This window comes from Elgaria multicarinata, chromosome 18 (assembly GCF_023053635.1).
Source record: "Elgaria multicarinata webbii isolate HBS135686 ecotype San Diego chromosome 18, rElgMul1.1.pri, whole genome shotgun sequence".
NCBI lineage: Eukaryota > Metazoa > Chordata > Lepidosauria > Squamata > Anguidae > Elgaria > Elgaria multicarinata.
Genome location: NC_086188.1, coordinates 5,473,549 through 5,488,718, shown reverse-complemented (window position 1 = coordinate 5,488,718; position 15,170 = coordinate 5,473,549). Strand labels below are relative to the sequence as shown.

General features: G+C 43.9%; 1 protein-coding gene across 3 annotated transcripts in view; it reads left to right on the top strand.

Annotated features, from left to right (window-relative positions):
- Positions 1-9,807, top strand: part of SCARB1 (scavenger receptor class B member 1) — a 56,741-nt gene extending 46,934 nt beyond the window's left edge. Inside the window, exons 12-14 of one of the 3 annotated variants that reach the window (XM_063143822.1) lie at positions 4,345-4,455; positions 5,171-5,300; positions 7,930-8,019. In XM_063143822.1, coding sequence (XP_062999892.1) covers positions 4,345-4,455; positions 5,171-5,278 — 219 coding nt within the window. In that variant the 3' untranslated portion in view covers positions 5,279-5,300; positions 7,930-8,019. Of the gene's footprint in view, positions 1-4,344; positions 4,456-5,170; positions 5,301-7,929 lie in introns of all 3 variants that reach the window. The other 2 variants (XM_063143824.1, XM_063143823.1) reach the window with 2 other exon arrangements.
- The last annotated feature ends 5,363 nt before the right edge of the window (positions 9,808-15,170 follow it).

The window sequence follows — 15,170 nt, the reverse complement described above, 5'->3', positions numbered from 1 at the left end:
AACTCCACCATTGCATGACTGTGGGCTAATGTGGAGTTGAGTAAAATCCATTGCAATGTTTAATTGATAGTTCCTTCACCCTCTCTCCTCCTCCCGATGGTATCCCATCAGCCACTGCTGCAAAAAAAAAGAGGAAAAAAAGCCCGGCAGCTCTCCTAGAACGGCCCTCACTCCTTTCACCACTCTTGCCTAAGAACTCTGTAGCCAATGGAAAAAGTCCACTCAACGCAACAGCAAACTCCACGGAGCCCTCCACACAACACGCAACACAACTGTTGCGCAGGAACTCTCCTCTGCACAGCGTGGAGTGTTTTCCAAAAACTTTTTCCCGCCAGACAACACGTTTCTCAACGGTTGTTTAAAAACTCCACCGTGGAGTTCTAAAACCACCATTGAGAAACGTGGTGTCTGAACTGAGCCATTGTATCTTCAGCGATCATCCTGTAAATTCTGGCTAATTTTAAGTTCAGCATCCTGGAGCAGCTGCTGGCAATTAGACCGACAATCGTCTCTGCTGCTCTTTCACGCTGAGCCTCCTTCGCTCCGCTGGGGTCAGCAGAACTTGGTCCTCTGAATCCTCCAGGTTTTTTTGGCCTACCACTCCCACCAACCCTAGCCAGCGCATAGCCAGTGGTGAGGGATCATGGGAGTAGTAGGACAAAACATCTGGAAGGCCACAAGTTGCCGTACTTTACACCGACAGGGTGTATCATGTCCACCGGATGAGTTGAATTAAGCAGCAGCATGGCCAGCATTCCCTTTTTGAATCAAAACTGTTTCTGTGTGCTGCATTAATAATATTTTTGAACTGGATTTGGGGTGGAGTAGGGGAGTCCCAGTTAAAGTCATTGTTGTTCTTCCCTTTTGAAAGATGTTAACAGACTGGTTCCTATCCATTCCTTGCTGCTCTGCATAATTGACTTAACCCCATTAAATTGCAAATCCCCTTGTTGGAAAATCAAGCATGAGCAAACCTGTTGTAAGAGGAAAGCTTTAAGCAACCTGTTTCAACAGAACTCCTAAAACCAATTAAATGCATAAGTTTGGGTCTTCTATTCATTAGGTTTTCCTCTGCACGTGCCAAGGCAGATGAGAAATAGATTGCAGTAGGCTTCTAAGTTGCTTTTATATAATCTTATCACATCATGGCTGTTTAGGAATTCTAGGGAGTACTCTTAGGTTAGATAAGAGGTGTTGTCTCTCCTCTTTTGTGTGTGTGTGTGTGTGTGTGTTGGGGGTTGGGATTGCCGATTTGAATTTAAAAGCTCCTTTGCCACGTAACTTGGGATCTCAGCCTTTTGTTGTTGTTCCTGTTTTTAAAAGTCCCTGGTCTCTGTGGCTTTCTATTTGGCATTTAGCTGTGACTGTAGATAAGGCCACACAGAATATGCACAGTGGCCACGGAGCAGTTGCAGAACGCTCCTATCTGATGTAAGTGGACAGGTGAGCCTGTGTCAGATCCAAAGTTCTGCGGTTAGACACACTCAGGACTGTGCTTAAAAAGTGTCTGGGGCAAATCTGGAGGCCTGGAGTGTGAGGAGGCCATATGGAGTTGGATTTCCACCAGTCGGACCTTACTGCGTTGTGCAGCTCCTTGCTAGTGTTGATAAGAGAGAAGATAAACAGACAGATGTATTTAATGCAAGGTCAAGGGCATCACTTATGCAGGCTTTGAAAAAAATTGTGGCTTCCCCCTCTAGGTACAGAACATGTTGAACCTGGTGCGGAATATTTGGGTTTCCACCTTGCCCCTTGAACACAGAAGCCTGGTAATCTGATGATGGTGCATCTTGCAGGGGGATCTTCCCCCGGGTTCCTGGTTTTGCATTTTAGTGTGCAACCAGAAGCAGGGGTATCTGGAGAAAAGCAGGTACACCCCATCCTGTAAATCTGAAGGCCCTTGGTGTCTCAGTCCTCTTTCTCTCTCTCTCCCTGTGGGATACTAGTGTGGTGTGGGGATCACATCTGGTCGCCCTGGACACAAAGGCCCTGTCACATGTCTGGTGTTGGAAGCCCATCCTGCAGGACGAAGGAAGGGGAGGACCCATAGCTCAGTGGTAGAGCAACAATCCAAACTGTCGAGTCCACGACATTGACAATGGGTTGGATACAGATGAAGTCCTTCTTAAAGTAGACCCAGCAAAGTCAATGAGACTTAAGTTAGTCATGACTATGTTAAGTTCGTTAAACTGTGGAATTCGCTGCCACAAGATGTAGTGATGGCCACCAATTTGGATGCCTTTAAAGAGGGGTGGGATAAATTCCTGGAGGAGAAGGCCATCAATGGCTACTAGCCCTGATGGCTAAGTGCAACCTCCAGTATCCACGGCAGTAAGCCTGTGTGCACCAGTTGCTGGGGAACATGGGTGGGAGGGTGCTGTTGCACCATGTCCTGCTTTGTTGGCCCCCAATCGACAGTTGGTTGGCCACTGTGTGAACAGAGTGCTGGACAAGAAGGACCCTTAGTCTGATCTAACATGGGACTTGTTATGTTCTTATGAGTCTACTCAGAGTATGACACAGTCTGGATCCAGCCCACTAACTCTGTGTGTGTGTGTGTATTCCTGGTGAAAACAAGAGTACTGTAGCACCTTAAAGCCTACTGGATGTATTATGGTAGAAGCTTTTGTAGATTTAGAACACACTTTGCCTGATATATCTACAGAAGTGGACTCCAGTCCACTAAAGTTTCTGCCATAATACAACTCTTTGCATGTCTGCTCAGAAGTAACGCACATTGAAATCGGTCTGACTTTCTCCCAAGCAAGTGTGTATAGGATTGCAGCCTAAATCTATTAGTCTGTTGCAACAAAATCAACAGAGTCTTGTAGCACCTTAAAGACTTTGGCCCTCTGGATTTTTTTCTTTGGGTATGTTTAAAAACCCCAAACAGTTTGAATATTCCCTGTTGCTTTTTGTATAAGAGCCTCGTGTGGCGCAGAGCGGTAAAACAGCAGTTTCTGCAGCTGAAACTCTCCCCATGGCCTGAGTTCAATCCCAGCGGAAGCTGGTTTCAGGCAGGCGGCTCGAGTCGACTCAGCCTTCCATCCTCCCGAGGTCGGTAAAATGAGTACCCAGTTAGCTGGGGGAAAGGTAATAACAGCCGGGGAAGGCAACGGCAAACCACCCCACTATAAGGCCTGCCAAGAAAACGTCAGCGAAAGCTGGCGTCCCTCCAAGAGTCAGTAATGACTCAGTGCTTGCACAAGAGGTTCCTTTCCTTTCTTTTTCCTTTTTGTATAATACCAATGCTCCCTCTTGATTGAACGTGGGTTAAATAATGACAATGTAGATGTCCTCCACATGTCACCTCTAGCCAACACTAACTTGAAGCATTATTGCACATCTTTATTCTTACAGGCGGGGGAGGTGTGGTACTATTGATCTTCCCCCACACTTACGGCTACAGGCACGATGAATAATTCTCTGTTGTGCACACTCCTACATCCTTTGTGTCTTTGGTATATGTCATTAATCAACCAAACGTTTTGTGGTTTGCTCTCATTTTCACCCTCCGAAAGTGAAATATTTTTTTCCACTGTAAGAGAAATATATTTCCAATTACACTAATGTAGGGAAAGGTGTACTTCTTTTCTTTTGGAAGTTTTGGGGCACACTGGTCTATTCATACAGAATCCATGCCATTCCTTGATGTTGCAGCCTTGTGACCGGCGGGCAGATAAATGTGAAGCAGCTCTGAAGGACGGAGTACACAAGATGTTCATGCAATGAGCGAGTTTAAAAAATAAATAACAGCCCCAGGAGTGATCTGGATCAGAACAATGGCAGAGACAAAGACTGAAGCTACCTTGGCCCAACCTCAATATTAATTTAGATCCTCCTCCCTGCCTTCCACTGACTTTTAGAAACAAAATCCATTCCCCCTGCTGATTGCACAAATAACTTCGCATCTAGTTTGGACCTGGCTAAGACAACCAGTGGCCCACATTCCCCTGTCAGTGAGTAACACCTGTGGTTTGTTCGTTAGAGGTTGTTGACTGGCATCACAGCTCCAAGTCTAGTGCCATCTCTTGCCTTCTTTGAAAGTTAATTATCACGAATATTAAATCTGCCCTTTAGCACGGAGTTCTTTCTCCTCTCCTGCTGGGCATCAAAGCTACATAAAGGTTGCCTCCTGGTTTCTAAAGCCCACTCTGTAGTAGTAATCATCATCATAATAATTAATAATAATCCTTGCAACTGAATGCTACAACTCTTCAACACTCTTGGCCTGGATTGTCAAATGAATGTTTTTATATATTTAAACCTATATATAATGAAATTCAAATCTAGCTCAAGCCAGTTTAGAATGGTATTCGCATGAAATCTTCATTTTTTCAACAGAGTTTGAATGTTGTACGGCAGAAGGATGGGTCCATTGTGGTTCGGACCCTATCTGCCACAAAGTTTTATAATCCTGGATCCAGCACTGGCTACAGTTATCAGGGCCCACAGGTAAGAGACCCCTAGATGGGTCGCCTTAACCTGGAAGAAGCCGGGCATGCAAAAGGAGAGCTCACGCTCTCTCTGCTTCTTGCCTCCTTGGGCGCACCATGCAAAGCTAAAATGGCGGCTCTATTAGAGCACTAGCCCCTTTGCCTGGACCCAAAGGCCGGCAAATGCCTGAGCAAGCCATGATTTATGGCCAAGTTCTCTCTCTCTTGTCTTTTTCTCTCTCTATATATATATATCAATCTCTTGCCCTTGGACTTGTGGATTATAACGGTGACCTACCGCACAGGTTCATTATGGGGATGAACAGCTTGTAAAGTACTCTGTGAAGTAAAGGTCCAAGTACTCAAATATATAATGGTTGGCTCATAGTACCAAAGGGAGAAGAAAAATTGAGTTCCTGAAGCATTGCTTTAAAACAAAAACAAAAAAAGGGGGGGGGAGCACAAATGTGGACAAACCATTTTGAATCTGGCTTGACAACTTTCTAAGTAAAATTTTACCTCTCCTAATAGATCTAGGAAGTAAATCATCTTACCTCTAGAAAACCAACCCTCCGATAATGTAGATTGTCTTAATTAGTTCCAGTGATTACTATGATACCTCTCTTAACAAAAATTAAACTTCAAAAATCATCCCTCATTTATTTTTAAGCAAATAAATGAACTTTCCTAGAAGTATAGCATAAGCTTTTTAAACGAGACTGATTATTTTCTAGGGGAAGTGCTTTTTATTTTGGAGTAGTAAGAAAGGGTCAGGACCTAGAGGGGCCAACCAGGCCTCCAAAGAAAAAGCCAGCATCTCGCAGAAGGAAGCGAAATTCTAGGTGGATACCAGGAAAATAAAAGGTAACATCGACTATCATAAAGCTTGACTTTGTTTAAAACCACCTGGGTTTTAAACCATTGCTTGAATGGCTTGCTACTTGGAAAAAAAAACCATGTACAGCATGGCGGCCAGGCAGCATGGCAGCCAGGCGGCATGGTGGCCATCTTGAGTCTCACCGAACTACCACCGGGCATCTGGTATCTCTTAATAATCCCTCCAGCTCACACCACCAGCCCCCACTTTGCCTGACATCTCTTCCCGCCTGCTGTTATTGCTCTTCCCCTTCTCTTAAAATAATTATAATACAATACAGTGAAGTTCTAAGAAATGGGCTTGTTCTGAATGTGGGAATAACCTGGTCTGGACCCGGTCCTGGTATGTATAGACTTCAGTGAATTTGTCCAGTGTTTTTAAGGCCATCTAAGGCAGCAATCCTATGCATGCTTAGACAGAAGCATGCATAGGATTGCTCCCTAAGCTGAGTATCCAATAACCTCTCACACTTCTTTGTGCAATGTATACATCTAATCCATTATCTGCTTTTTTCTCTCCTGAATCTTCCACCCATCAGCTTCATTGGGTAATCCAGAATTGTAGTATTTTCAGGAGGGAAGCAGGGCGTTGACAAAATAGGAAAAAAGCAACTGTTTTATGCTAACCAGCCACTGTCAGCATAGAAGTATGGCAGCTTTAGACCAGTGGTTCCCAAACTTTTTCAGGTCACCGCCCCCTTGGTTCCACAAACTCATGCCCAGTGCCCCCTACCCTACCCTGTAAAAATCATTATTCAGAATAGAAGTTTTCAACGACCCACTAAGGAAGATAATAACAATAAAATTCAAAACAGTAACAATTAATTGAATATTTATTCAAAATCCGAAGCACTTTTTACGGCACTTCTTATTTTTGTATGGTGTGTATACAAAAAGGACTTACTTCCAAGTATTTCCCCAATAACACCAGTGATAATGTTGCGGAATTTTCCGGGAAATTTAAAAGATAAGCTGGGGAAAATTTTAATAGAGAGGAATATAATGAAGCTTAAAGATTGGTTAAAGAAGATGAATACTCGAGAAGAATTAGAAGAGGCATTAAAGGAGAAAAATTTATCCTGGTTAAATTATTTTCAATTAGAACAATGGACGAAGAAACGGTTAAAGGATAACGGAGAGTGTAGAGTAATAACGAAATTTGAGGAGCGGATTTTAAAAAAAGAAATTGAGAAAGGGGAAAATAAAATTATAAAAGGGCTAACGAGTGAAATATATAGAATATTAGTTGGGAAGGGGGAGATAGAAAACAGTAACAATTAATTGAATATTTATTCAAAATCCGAAGCACCCGCCGCAGGCTTGCCGAGGGAGGGAGGGAAAAGAGAGCGAACGCCTCTGCTTTGCAGCCGGCATGGCGGGGCACACTAAGCAGGGTATGTCTCTTCATTAGCATTTTGGTGCTTTTGAAACACTTCAATTCACCGTTAAAAGGACTCTTCTTAAACGGTATTAATACATGTGTAGATTGTTCCCTTATATGGCTTGGGACCAAACTACATTCTCCCATAAAAATGTCCCTGGGTTTTAAGACCTTCTGGAGAAGCGCTTCTCGGAAGAGACCACCTCAAGCGCCCCCCTGCCACCCCCTTGCCTCTTAACGCCCCCCTATGCAATCCCACCGCCCCCAAGGGGGCGGTACCGCCCACTTTGGGAACCACTGATTTAGACCTTCATTGAGCTTACGTATTCTTATACAAGTGGAAACCAGCGTGAGGGACATTTCAGTTTTGCAGTCAATGATATCTTGTTCAAGGACGCCCTCGTATGGGGAGAGCTGGCATTCACCGTGCCCAGGTAAACTCGAGTCACCTTGGTATGGCAGAACATAGATGCTGATTTTGGATGTATTAGTTTAGCATTGCGCACAAGCTTGTCTGCTCCCTCCACTCCACTCCTCTTCTTGCAAGGAAGGGATCGGATATTTTCACTTGCATCTTAATTAACTGCAGTTAAAGTCTGAACCCAGACTAACCGTGGTTTATCTTGACTGGTTTATCTCAGGGGTGGGGAAACTCCTGCGATCTTCAGATGGCCACGCCCTTCCCCTAGCCACACCCCCAAGTGCCAATCATTTGGCATTTCCAAGGTTTTGTGCATTTTTCTCCTCATTCTGAAAGTCTGAAAGACCCCTGAGGATTCATTTCTGGCAGGCAGAGATTTAAGCTTGGTTTTTTTTTTACTTTTGATCCTGCCTCCTTTGTCTTTTGCACCAACCAACACTGGAATGTGACCCCTGAGAGCTTCTCCAAAATTGAATTCAACTTTCGGGCTGAAAGAAGTCCCTCTGTGTCCCTCCCCCGCCCACCCCTGTTCATCATTACAAACCAAATTCAAACCACGGTTTATGAAATTGGCTGGTTTGAATCAACCGCTTGAGGTGGGAGTGCAGACATGGACGTAATGCTAAGCCACCGTTTCTCATGAAGTTTGAACCAGGCCAGGCTCCTGCCGGGTGGAGATGCCTTCTGACGAAATGTCAACGGTGGATGTGGTGCAGGAATTTTAAACTTCCTTGGCCACACCAGAATTTAAAACGAGGGATTAGCCAAGCGCACGCAAGTCCAGGTTCTAACTAGACTTTTCCGGCTTCTTTCAGCGAGACACTACAGCGAAAACTTCACGAAGACCTAACCTCCAGGACGACGCTTCGGAAACTTCTCCGCTTCTGCAAGAAGGCTCTAGCACAGTAGACCACGGTCATGTGTCTAAGACATGACAAAACTCGGCTCCTCTTTGACTCCTGGTGAGATTTAACCAATATTAAAAGGAGGAGTGGTTGAAGGAGAATGAAAACCTCTTTCACAAGCCGCAAGCTCATGGCGAGAGACGAAGAAGCTCGCTCACTTTGAAGACCAACAGAGGGAACATGGCAGCAAGGCTTTTTCCATCATTGTTATTCCCATCTAATGCGAAGCGATGATTGAGCATGACTCTTCTCTTTTATTGACGGCACCTCACCTCTTCTGTCCCAGCCTCACCCCTTTCATATTTTCTGAAGCCTAAAGGCAAGGTGTTGTTTTTTTAAAAAAATAGTTCCTGGATAGTCAGATGTGAAAGTTATATTTCTGGTGGTTACCTCTCTTTGTGGGCTCTGGAAGAGCCATGGCTCTAAACTGCCCTAGAATTTTGGTTGAACAGCTGTGCTAATAGCTACAAGCTACACCCCACCCCTCTCCTTCTTTATAAGATGCTTCCGTACATGCACTGGGTGTCCACCGTACTTCCACACACTCCTTCCCACGGCAGCCATCGAAAGCTTTTTTAAACCTCAGGGACAACTCTGAAGCAGTGTTGAGCACAGCAGTTGAGGGCGAGGGGTGGTAGGGAGAGAGATCATGAAAACGTCATCTGAAAGCTCTTTAGAAAGATGTGAGAATCTCCTTTTTTTAACCCAATCCCTAGTTAATCCCTTAGAACACTTTGCACTCTTCCAAAAATAGCCATATAAATGCGATCATTTTGTATATTTTCTTTTTTAAAAACAACAACAACCCCCAAAACCTGGCTGGTGCATTTGGCCGTCACCCAAAACACATCCGTGTGCATGCACTGAACTAGTTTTAATGGGTTGCCTGGAACAGAAAAGGCCTCAGTTCTCATTTCCAGATAAGGGCTGCTGAGGGTTTTGGTGCTTACCTGATCTTACATTTGGGGAGAATTGGGGTAGGAGGCAGGTTGTACCTCGAGGTTCTTCCAGGGATGGGAACAAGGCGTGGCACAATCCGTCTGGCTTTGTTTCCTGCCCCAAGATGACCCCAAAGTTCAAACTGCCGAGAAACAACCTGCATTTCTAGCTCCCTGTTGGGGCTTTGCACTTGCCACTTTGTTCCTGTGCTGGTACTGGACAGGGGGGCTGTTTTTAAAAACTTCCCAAACTCTGCACTGTCTCCTCTCGCTTCCGCTCTGAATTGTATGGTGAAAAATTCCAACTGAGAAAAATTAAAATACTGAATCTTTTGAAGTGGGTCTTAAGTGTGTTGTTGTAGACTTGAAGCAGAAGGAGATAATTGCTTTGGTACACAGCTATCAAAAGTATGTGTGTTAGGGGGAAGATTTTGCAAATATTGGCTTGTTTTATTTATTTATTTCATTTAAATCTCACCTTTTTTCCTCTTGCAAGAAACCCAAGGCGGCTTACATGGTCCTCCTCTCCATTTTATCCTCACAACAACCCTATGAGGTAGATTAGGCTGAGCAGTGACTGGCCCGAAGTCACCCAGTGAGCATCATGGCCAAGTGGGGACTAGAACCTGGATCTCCCGAGTTGGATGCTATAACCACTACACCACACTGACTGTTGCAATAATGGTGTGGAGGGTCTAATTTTGTTTGATTCATTCAGGCATTGCATTAAGCCAGGAATCCTGGCTTAATGAACCATGATTCGAACGAGCACCTCACTGGTGCAGGCAGCCCATTCATTCCACTTTGCATGAGCGACTAAATGAACCAGGAAGGGATAGGTTCACATCATGTCCAGACCTGAGATTATGGTTAAATTTACCCAAACAAACCAGGATTTGTAAACCAACTTTAAACCGATCCTGGCTGTTTTAGGACTATTTACCATAATTCCAGGTTCAGACATAAACACAAAGTTGTCCCTTCCTAATCCTGCTTGAAACCCTGGAGAGCCACAGCTGCCAGTCAGTCGACAATATTGGGGTAGAATAATCAGCGGTTCTCAACCTGTGGGTCGGGACCCCTTTGGGGGTTGAATGACCCTTTTACAGGGGTCGCCTAAGACCATCGGAAAACACATATTTCCGATGGTCTTAGGAAACTGCATTGACTGAACTATGACATGTATCCTCTTTTGTATTATTAAAGCTATTGTTATGTATTATTTTCATTAGCAAACCATCCCATGACAATGGATCGTGTAGAGAAGAACGAAAATAATTTTATGGTTGGGGGTCACCACAACATGAGGAACTGTATTAAAGGGTCGCGGCATGTAAGCTGCCGTGAGAGCTTTTTTTGGCTGAATGGCGGCATAAAAATGCTTAAATAAATAAATAAATAAATAAATTAGGAAGGTTGAGAACCACTGGGCTAGATGGACCTACAGTCTGACTCAGTATAAGGCAGCTATGGTTATACCTCCACACAGTGCTCATTCAACACACGATTCCTGGTTTAACGTGATGGCCAAATGCAATGCCTGTTTTTGTTTCGTTCTTTAATATTTATAGTTTTTTTTAAAAAAATTGATAGGGATCAAATGTTTGGCATTTATATAGACAGTTTTTAAAAGCACATTGTCTACTTCTGTAAGGTGGGTTCATATTGCTACCTTTATACAGGAGATGTTGGGGCTCAGAGAACCACTTGCTTAAAGTGGTAGAGGTGACATTTTGAATTTTGAACTCTGGATTGCCTACTTCAGAGCTCAGTCACAATACTATATTTATTAAATTTCTGTCCCTCCGTTCCTTTTGAGGGAGCTCAAGGTGTGATGTTCCCATTCTTAATCCTCACAATAATCCCATGAGGTAGGTCAGGGGCAGAGAGATGTCAGTGGTGCAGGTTCTACAACTGTTCTTTTTCACTCAAATCCCACGAAACACCAACTGGGTCTTGGTGCACTTTTAGAACGAAAGAACTCTGTTCCCACTCCAAGGAATTTGTTTTGAGTACTGGAGCTGAGCAGAGCTCATGGTCCTTCTGCATCAAATGTGGCAATTACACACACACACACACACAAAAACACAGGGGTTTGTGTGGAGTTCCCAGTCAGATGGAAAACATTTGAGTAGCTATACAAAAGCTGACCACTTAGTGGAGATGTTGCTACATGATAGTTACAACTCGATTGCCAGAGTAGAAGCAGCTGAGCTATAATTCAAACCAGGAGAGATGGAACCGATATTTTAGAGAGCCGAGTTGTTCCACACTTGATGAACTTGGGTGCAAAAGTATCCAGAGTGTGTGTGCATTTGAATGGCTGCATTTTCCCTCCCAGTGATCTGGAAAGGATGCGCATGGAAAATCTGTCCAATGCAGCCCATTTGGGTTTGATCTATTGCTAAAACGATTTAAAACCAATCTGCCTGTGGATTGTTGCCCACATAGAACACCGGTAAGATCAGATTACTTGGGCAGTTGGCTGCCAGCTAGGGAAAGATTTGAGTTCTTTATTTGCTAACACTGTCTGTACTTAATAGTGTATGGCTACCGACCATTAAATGGAATATAGTGCCTTTTCTTCTTCAGCATTTAAAGCAGGGGTGGGTGACTTGTGCAACTCCCAGCATGGAGGGGGTCTCCTCTCTCCACCACCTGATTTTATCCTACAATACCCCTGCGAGGCGGATTAGGCTGAGAACTAGTGACAGGCCTAAGACCGCCCCGCAGTGAGCTGATTGGGCATTTGGGTCTTCCCAGCAAGCCCAGGAGTGGGCCACCTGCAGCCCTCAATCTATTTTAAAAAAAACAACCCACAAGCAGGAGCTATCTGTCCCCCCTATAGTAACCCACAGGGTGAGGAAGGAGAGAAAAAGGGTGTCCTCTGTCCACTGCCAGCGTGTGACCCTTGATAGAAAAAAGGTTCTTCATCCACCCTTGCTCTAACCACTCAGGTGAACTCAGTGGCAAAGAGCACCTTTTATCAGCTCAGGCTGATATACCAACTATGCCCTTATCTGGACAGAGATAGCCTAGCTACAGTGATCCATGCTCTGATAACCTCTCGTTTGGATTACTGCAATGCGTTATACGCGGGGCTGCCTTTGAAAACGGTCCGGAAGCTTCAACTGGTACAAAACAGGGCAGCCCGCCTACTAACAGGGACTGGCCGATGAGATCATATCACACCAGTCCTTCTACAACTTCATTGGCTGCCAGTCCAGGTCTGGGCCCGATTCAAAGTGCTGGTATTAACATTCAAAGCCCTAAATGGCTTGGGGCCAGGTTATTTGAAGGAACGCCTCCTCCCATATGTGCCTGCCCAGACCTAACGATCATCCACAGGGGTCCTTCTCCGTGAGCCCCTGCCGATGGAAGTGAGGCAGGTGGCTACTAGGAGGAGGGCCTTCTCTGCTGTGGCACCCCGGCTGTGGAACGAGCTCCCCAGAGAGGTTCGCTTGGCGCCTACACTGTACTCCTTCCATCGCCAGCTGGAGACCTTTTTATTTTCTCAGCATTTTAGCACCTAATTTAACTTAAATTTAAACTCTGCTGTTTTAATCTCATATTTTAACCTATATCAATTTTTGCTGTGTGGTTTTATCCGTGTGGTTGTGCTTTTTATACTGTATTTTGTATTTGTGTTTTTAAATTGTCGGTTGTTTTATAATGCTCTTCATGGTTTTAATTTTTGTGAACTGCCCAGAGAGCTTCGGCTATTGGGTGGTATAGAAATGAAATGAAATGAAATGAAATAAATAAATAAATAAATAAACTGCCTCTCCACTAAAGGGAACTCCGTAGCAAAAGGGGGAAATACAGCAGCAGCTTCTCTTCTTTCCTCCCCAGGTCCCCAGTGTTTGGTGTGGTGCTAACAGCACATTGACTACTCCTGAACCCTGAATTAATAAGAGATATATACCATATTTTTCGATTGTAAGACGCTATTGATTGCAAAATGCACACTAATTTCAGTACCATCAACAGGGAAAAAAACCCTAAGACACACCTACGATTCTAAGACGTACCCCATTTTTAGAGATGTTTATATGGGGGAAAAAGTGTGTCTTAGAATCGAAGAAAAAGGGTAATATAGACACCCTTCTTTGTGTTGTTCGCATGTCTTCTCCCTCCACCCTCACCCTAAATTTGGCACAAATGCTCTTTTTCTGGCCTCCGACTTCAAAATATTTAGCACAAAAGCAAGAGAGCTCCACCAACCTGGAGCTCCATGCCGCCCGCCCGCCCGTGGCTCTCTTGAGTCGTGTGTTAAGTAACCCTTGAAAAGCGTGGCTGGCTGAAGGTACTCTGGCAGGCCTCTAAATCATCAGAGCATGCGAATGGGTTGACAAAATTATTTATTTATTTATTTATTTATTTATTTATTAAATTTATATACCGCCCCATAGCCGAAGCTCTCTGGGTGGTTTCTAAAGGTTAAAAATAGTGAACATTAAAAAGTATACAAAATTTAAAACCATCAAAAATATATTAAAAAACAGTATAAAACAACAATATCCATTTAAACTTTATGCTTCCATAAGGATCATGCTGCAACTGAAACCCTGTCCACATTCAAAAGAACATGCAAGCAGCTTCAAAAGGTTCTTTCTTTCTTCTTGTTGCTCCCAAACCTTTGATGCTTTCTTATTTCGAAAGGCTGAGGAGGGAGGATGTTGAAACAAGTTCAGTGTATGATTGTAATGGGCTTCTTAACTTCAACAATGAAATCTGCAAAGGAAGTTTCAAAGCCTGCCAGTTCTGGTCTGGAAATAATTTTGTCCTACTGGATTATTATTATTTGTTTGTTTGTTTATTGGTTTGTTGATCTAAAGCAGAGGGAGAACAGAAGGAAAATCTGGATATATTAGTAGATCGCGCCATAATTTTACTGTAACTCAGCAAGCATGCCTGACTTCCAATGCTTAATCACAACAAAAAAAGCCTTCCCCAATCTTTCTAAAGTAGGCTATCACTTCTATGTAGTAACTCAAATTTAGATTTATAGTTATGTATCTCTCATCCCAATGTGTGGTTCACAGACTGCAGCCATGTGCCCCACACCTGTGCCACCATTTTGCATTGGCTCCACCTTATGCCACCATTTTGCACCTGGCCCCGCCCCTGTGCCACCATTTCATGCCTGACTCCAGTTAGTGGTCTTCAATCTTGTTGGTGAGTCAACTTGTTTTGTTTTTTTACTAGAAGCTTCAGGTCTGCTTGTGCCTGTTCTAGAAAAAGCATAAACCTTCCCTGTACACCCCAGCTCTCTCAAAAGGAGAGTTGTTTCAGATACTGCTATTTCCTTCTCTTCCTCCTCTGCATGACATTCCTCATGTTATAATTTAGCGATAATATCAGCAGTGTAAAACAGTGTCACGGGATAGTGGTCCCCTGCCACTCCACAAATGTCAAGGTAAAGTCAATGAAGTAATTAAGGCTGCATGTTAAGGCAAAAGGTGGGTGTTTGTTTTCCCAAGAAAAGGTGTCAGCAGCACCCCCCCCAAAACTGCGCTGTTTCGCCGACGGAGTCGTCCTAAGCCAGCTGATGGATCGGATCGCCACCGGTGTCATTTTGATCAGAGGAGAGGTTGGGTTTTGCTGAGTGATGGCGTTCATGCTATCATACTATTGACCGGCACATTTGGAGATGGTTAAAATGCATTGTAAATCCTTGGGATGAAGAGATCCATAAATGTTAGCATCTCCCCCAAGCTGGGTATTGTCTGCTTCTAGACAAGGAAAGAAAAAGGTGAGGCATGTCATGAGTGCTGAAATAGTACTGATAACCAGGATCTGTCACTGGGAAAGGCTACTTTGCGTCTTCACATAATGCAGCGAGGAGAGGGTAGCCTTGATGCAAGTTATTGTGCAGAGAGGTAGGCAGCAAAGAGAAGCACTATCCGTGGCTTGTATCTGCTGTTTTCTTCTCCAAGAGCGGTTTCAGCCTAGATTTCTACAAGGGTGTTATGATATTTTATTTATTGATTTATTTAAAGCATTTTTATAGCGCCACCTCACCATTTCTGGCATCGAGGTGCTTTACAATAACATATAAAACAATTCCATTAAAACCCTCCACCCACATTAAGACAATTCCATTAACATCCTCACCCTCAAACCATTAAAAGCCCTCAACCCCAATTTAAACCACCCCCTCCCCAAGCTCTTGTGAAAATAAAAACGCCTTACAAAGGTGTTTGAAGCAAT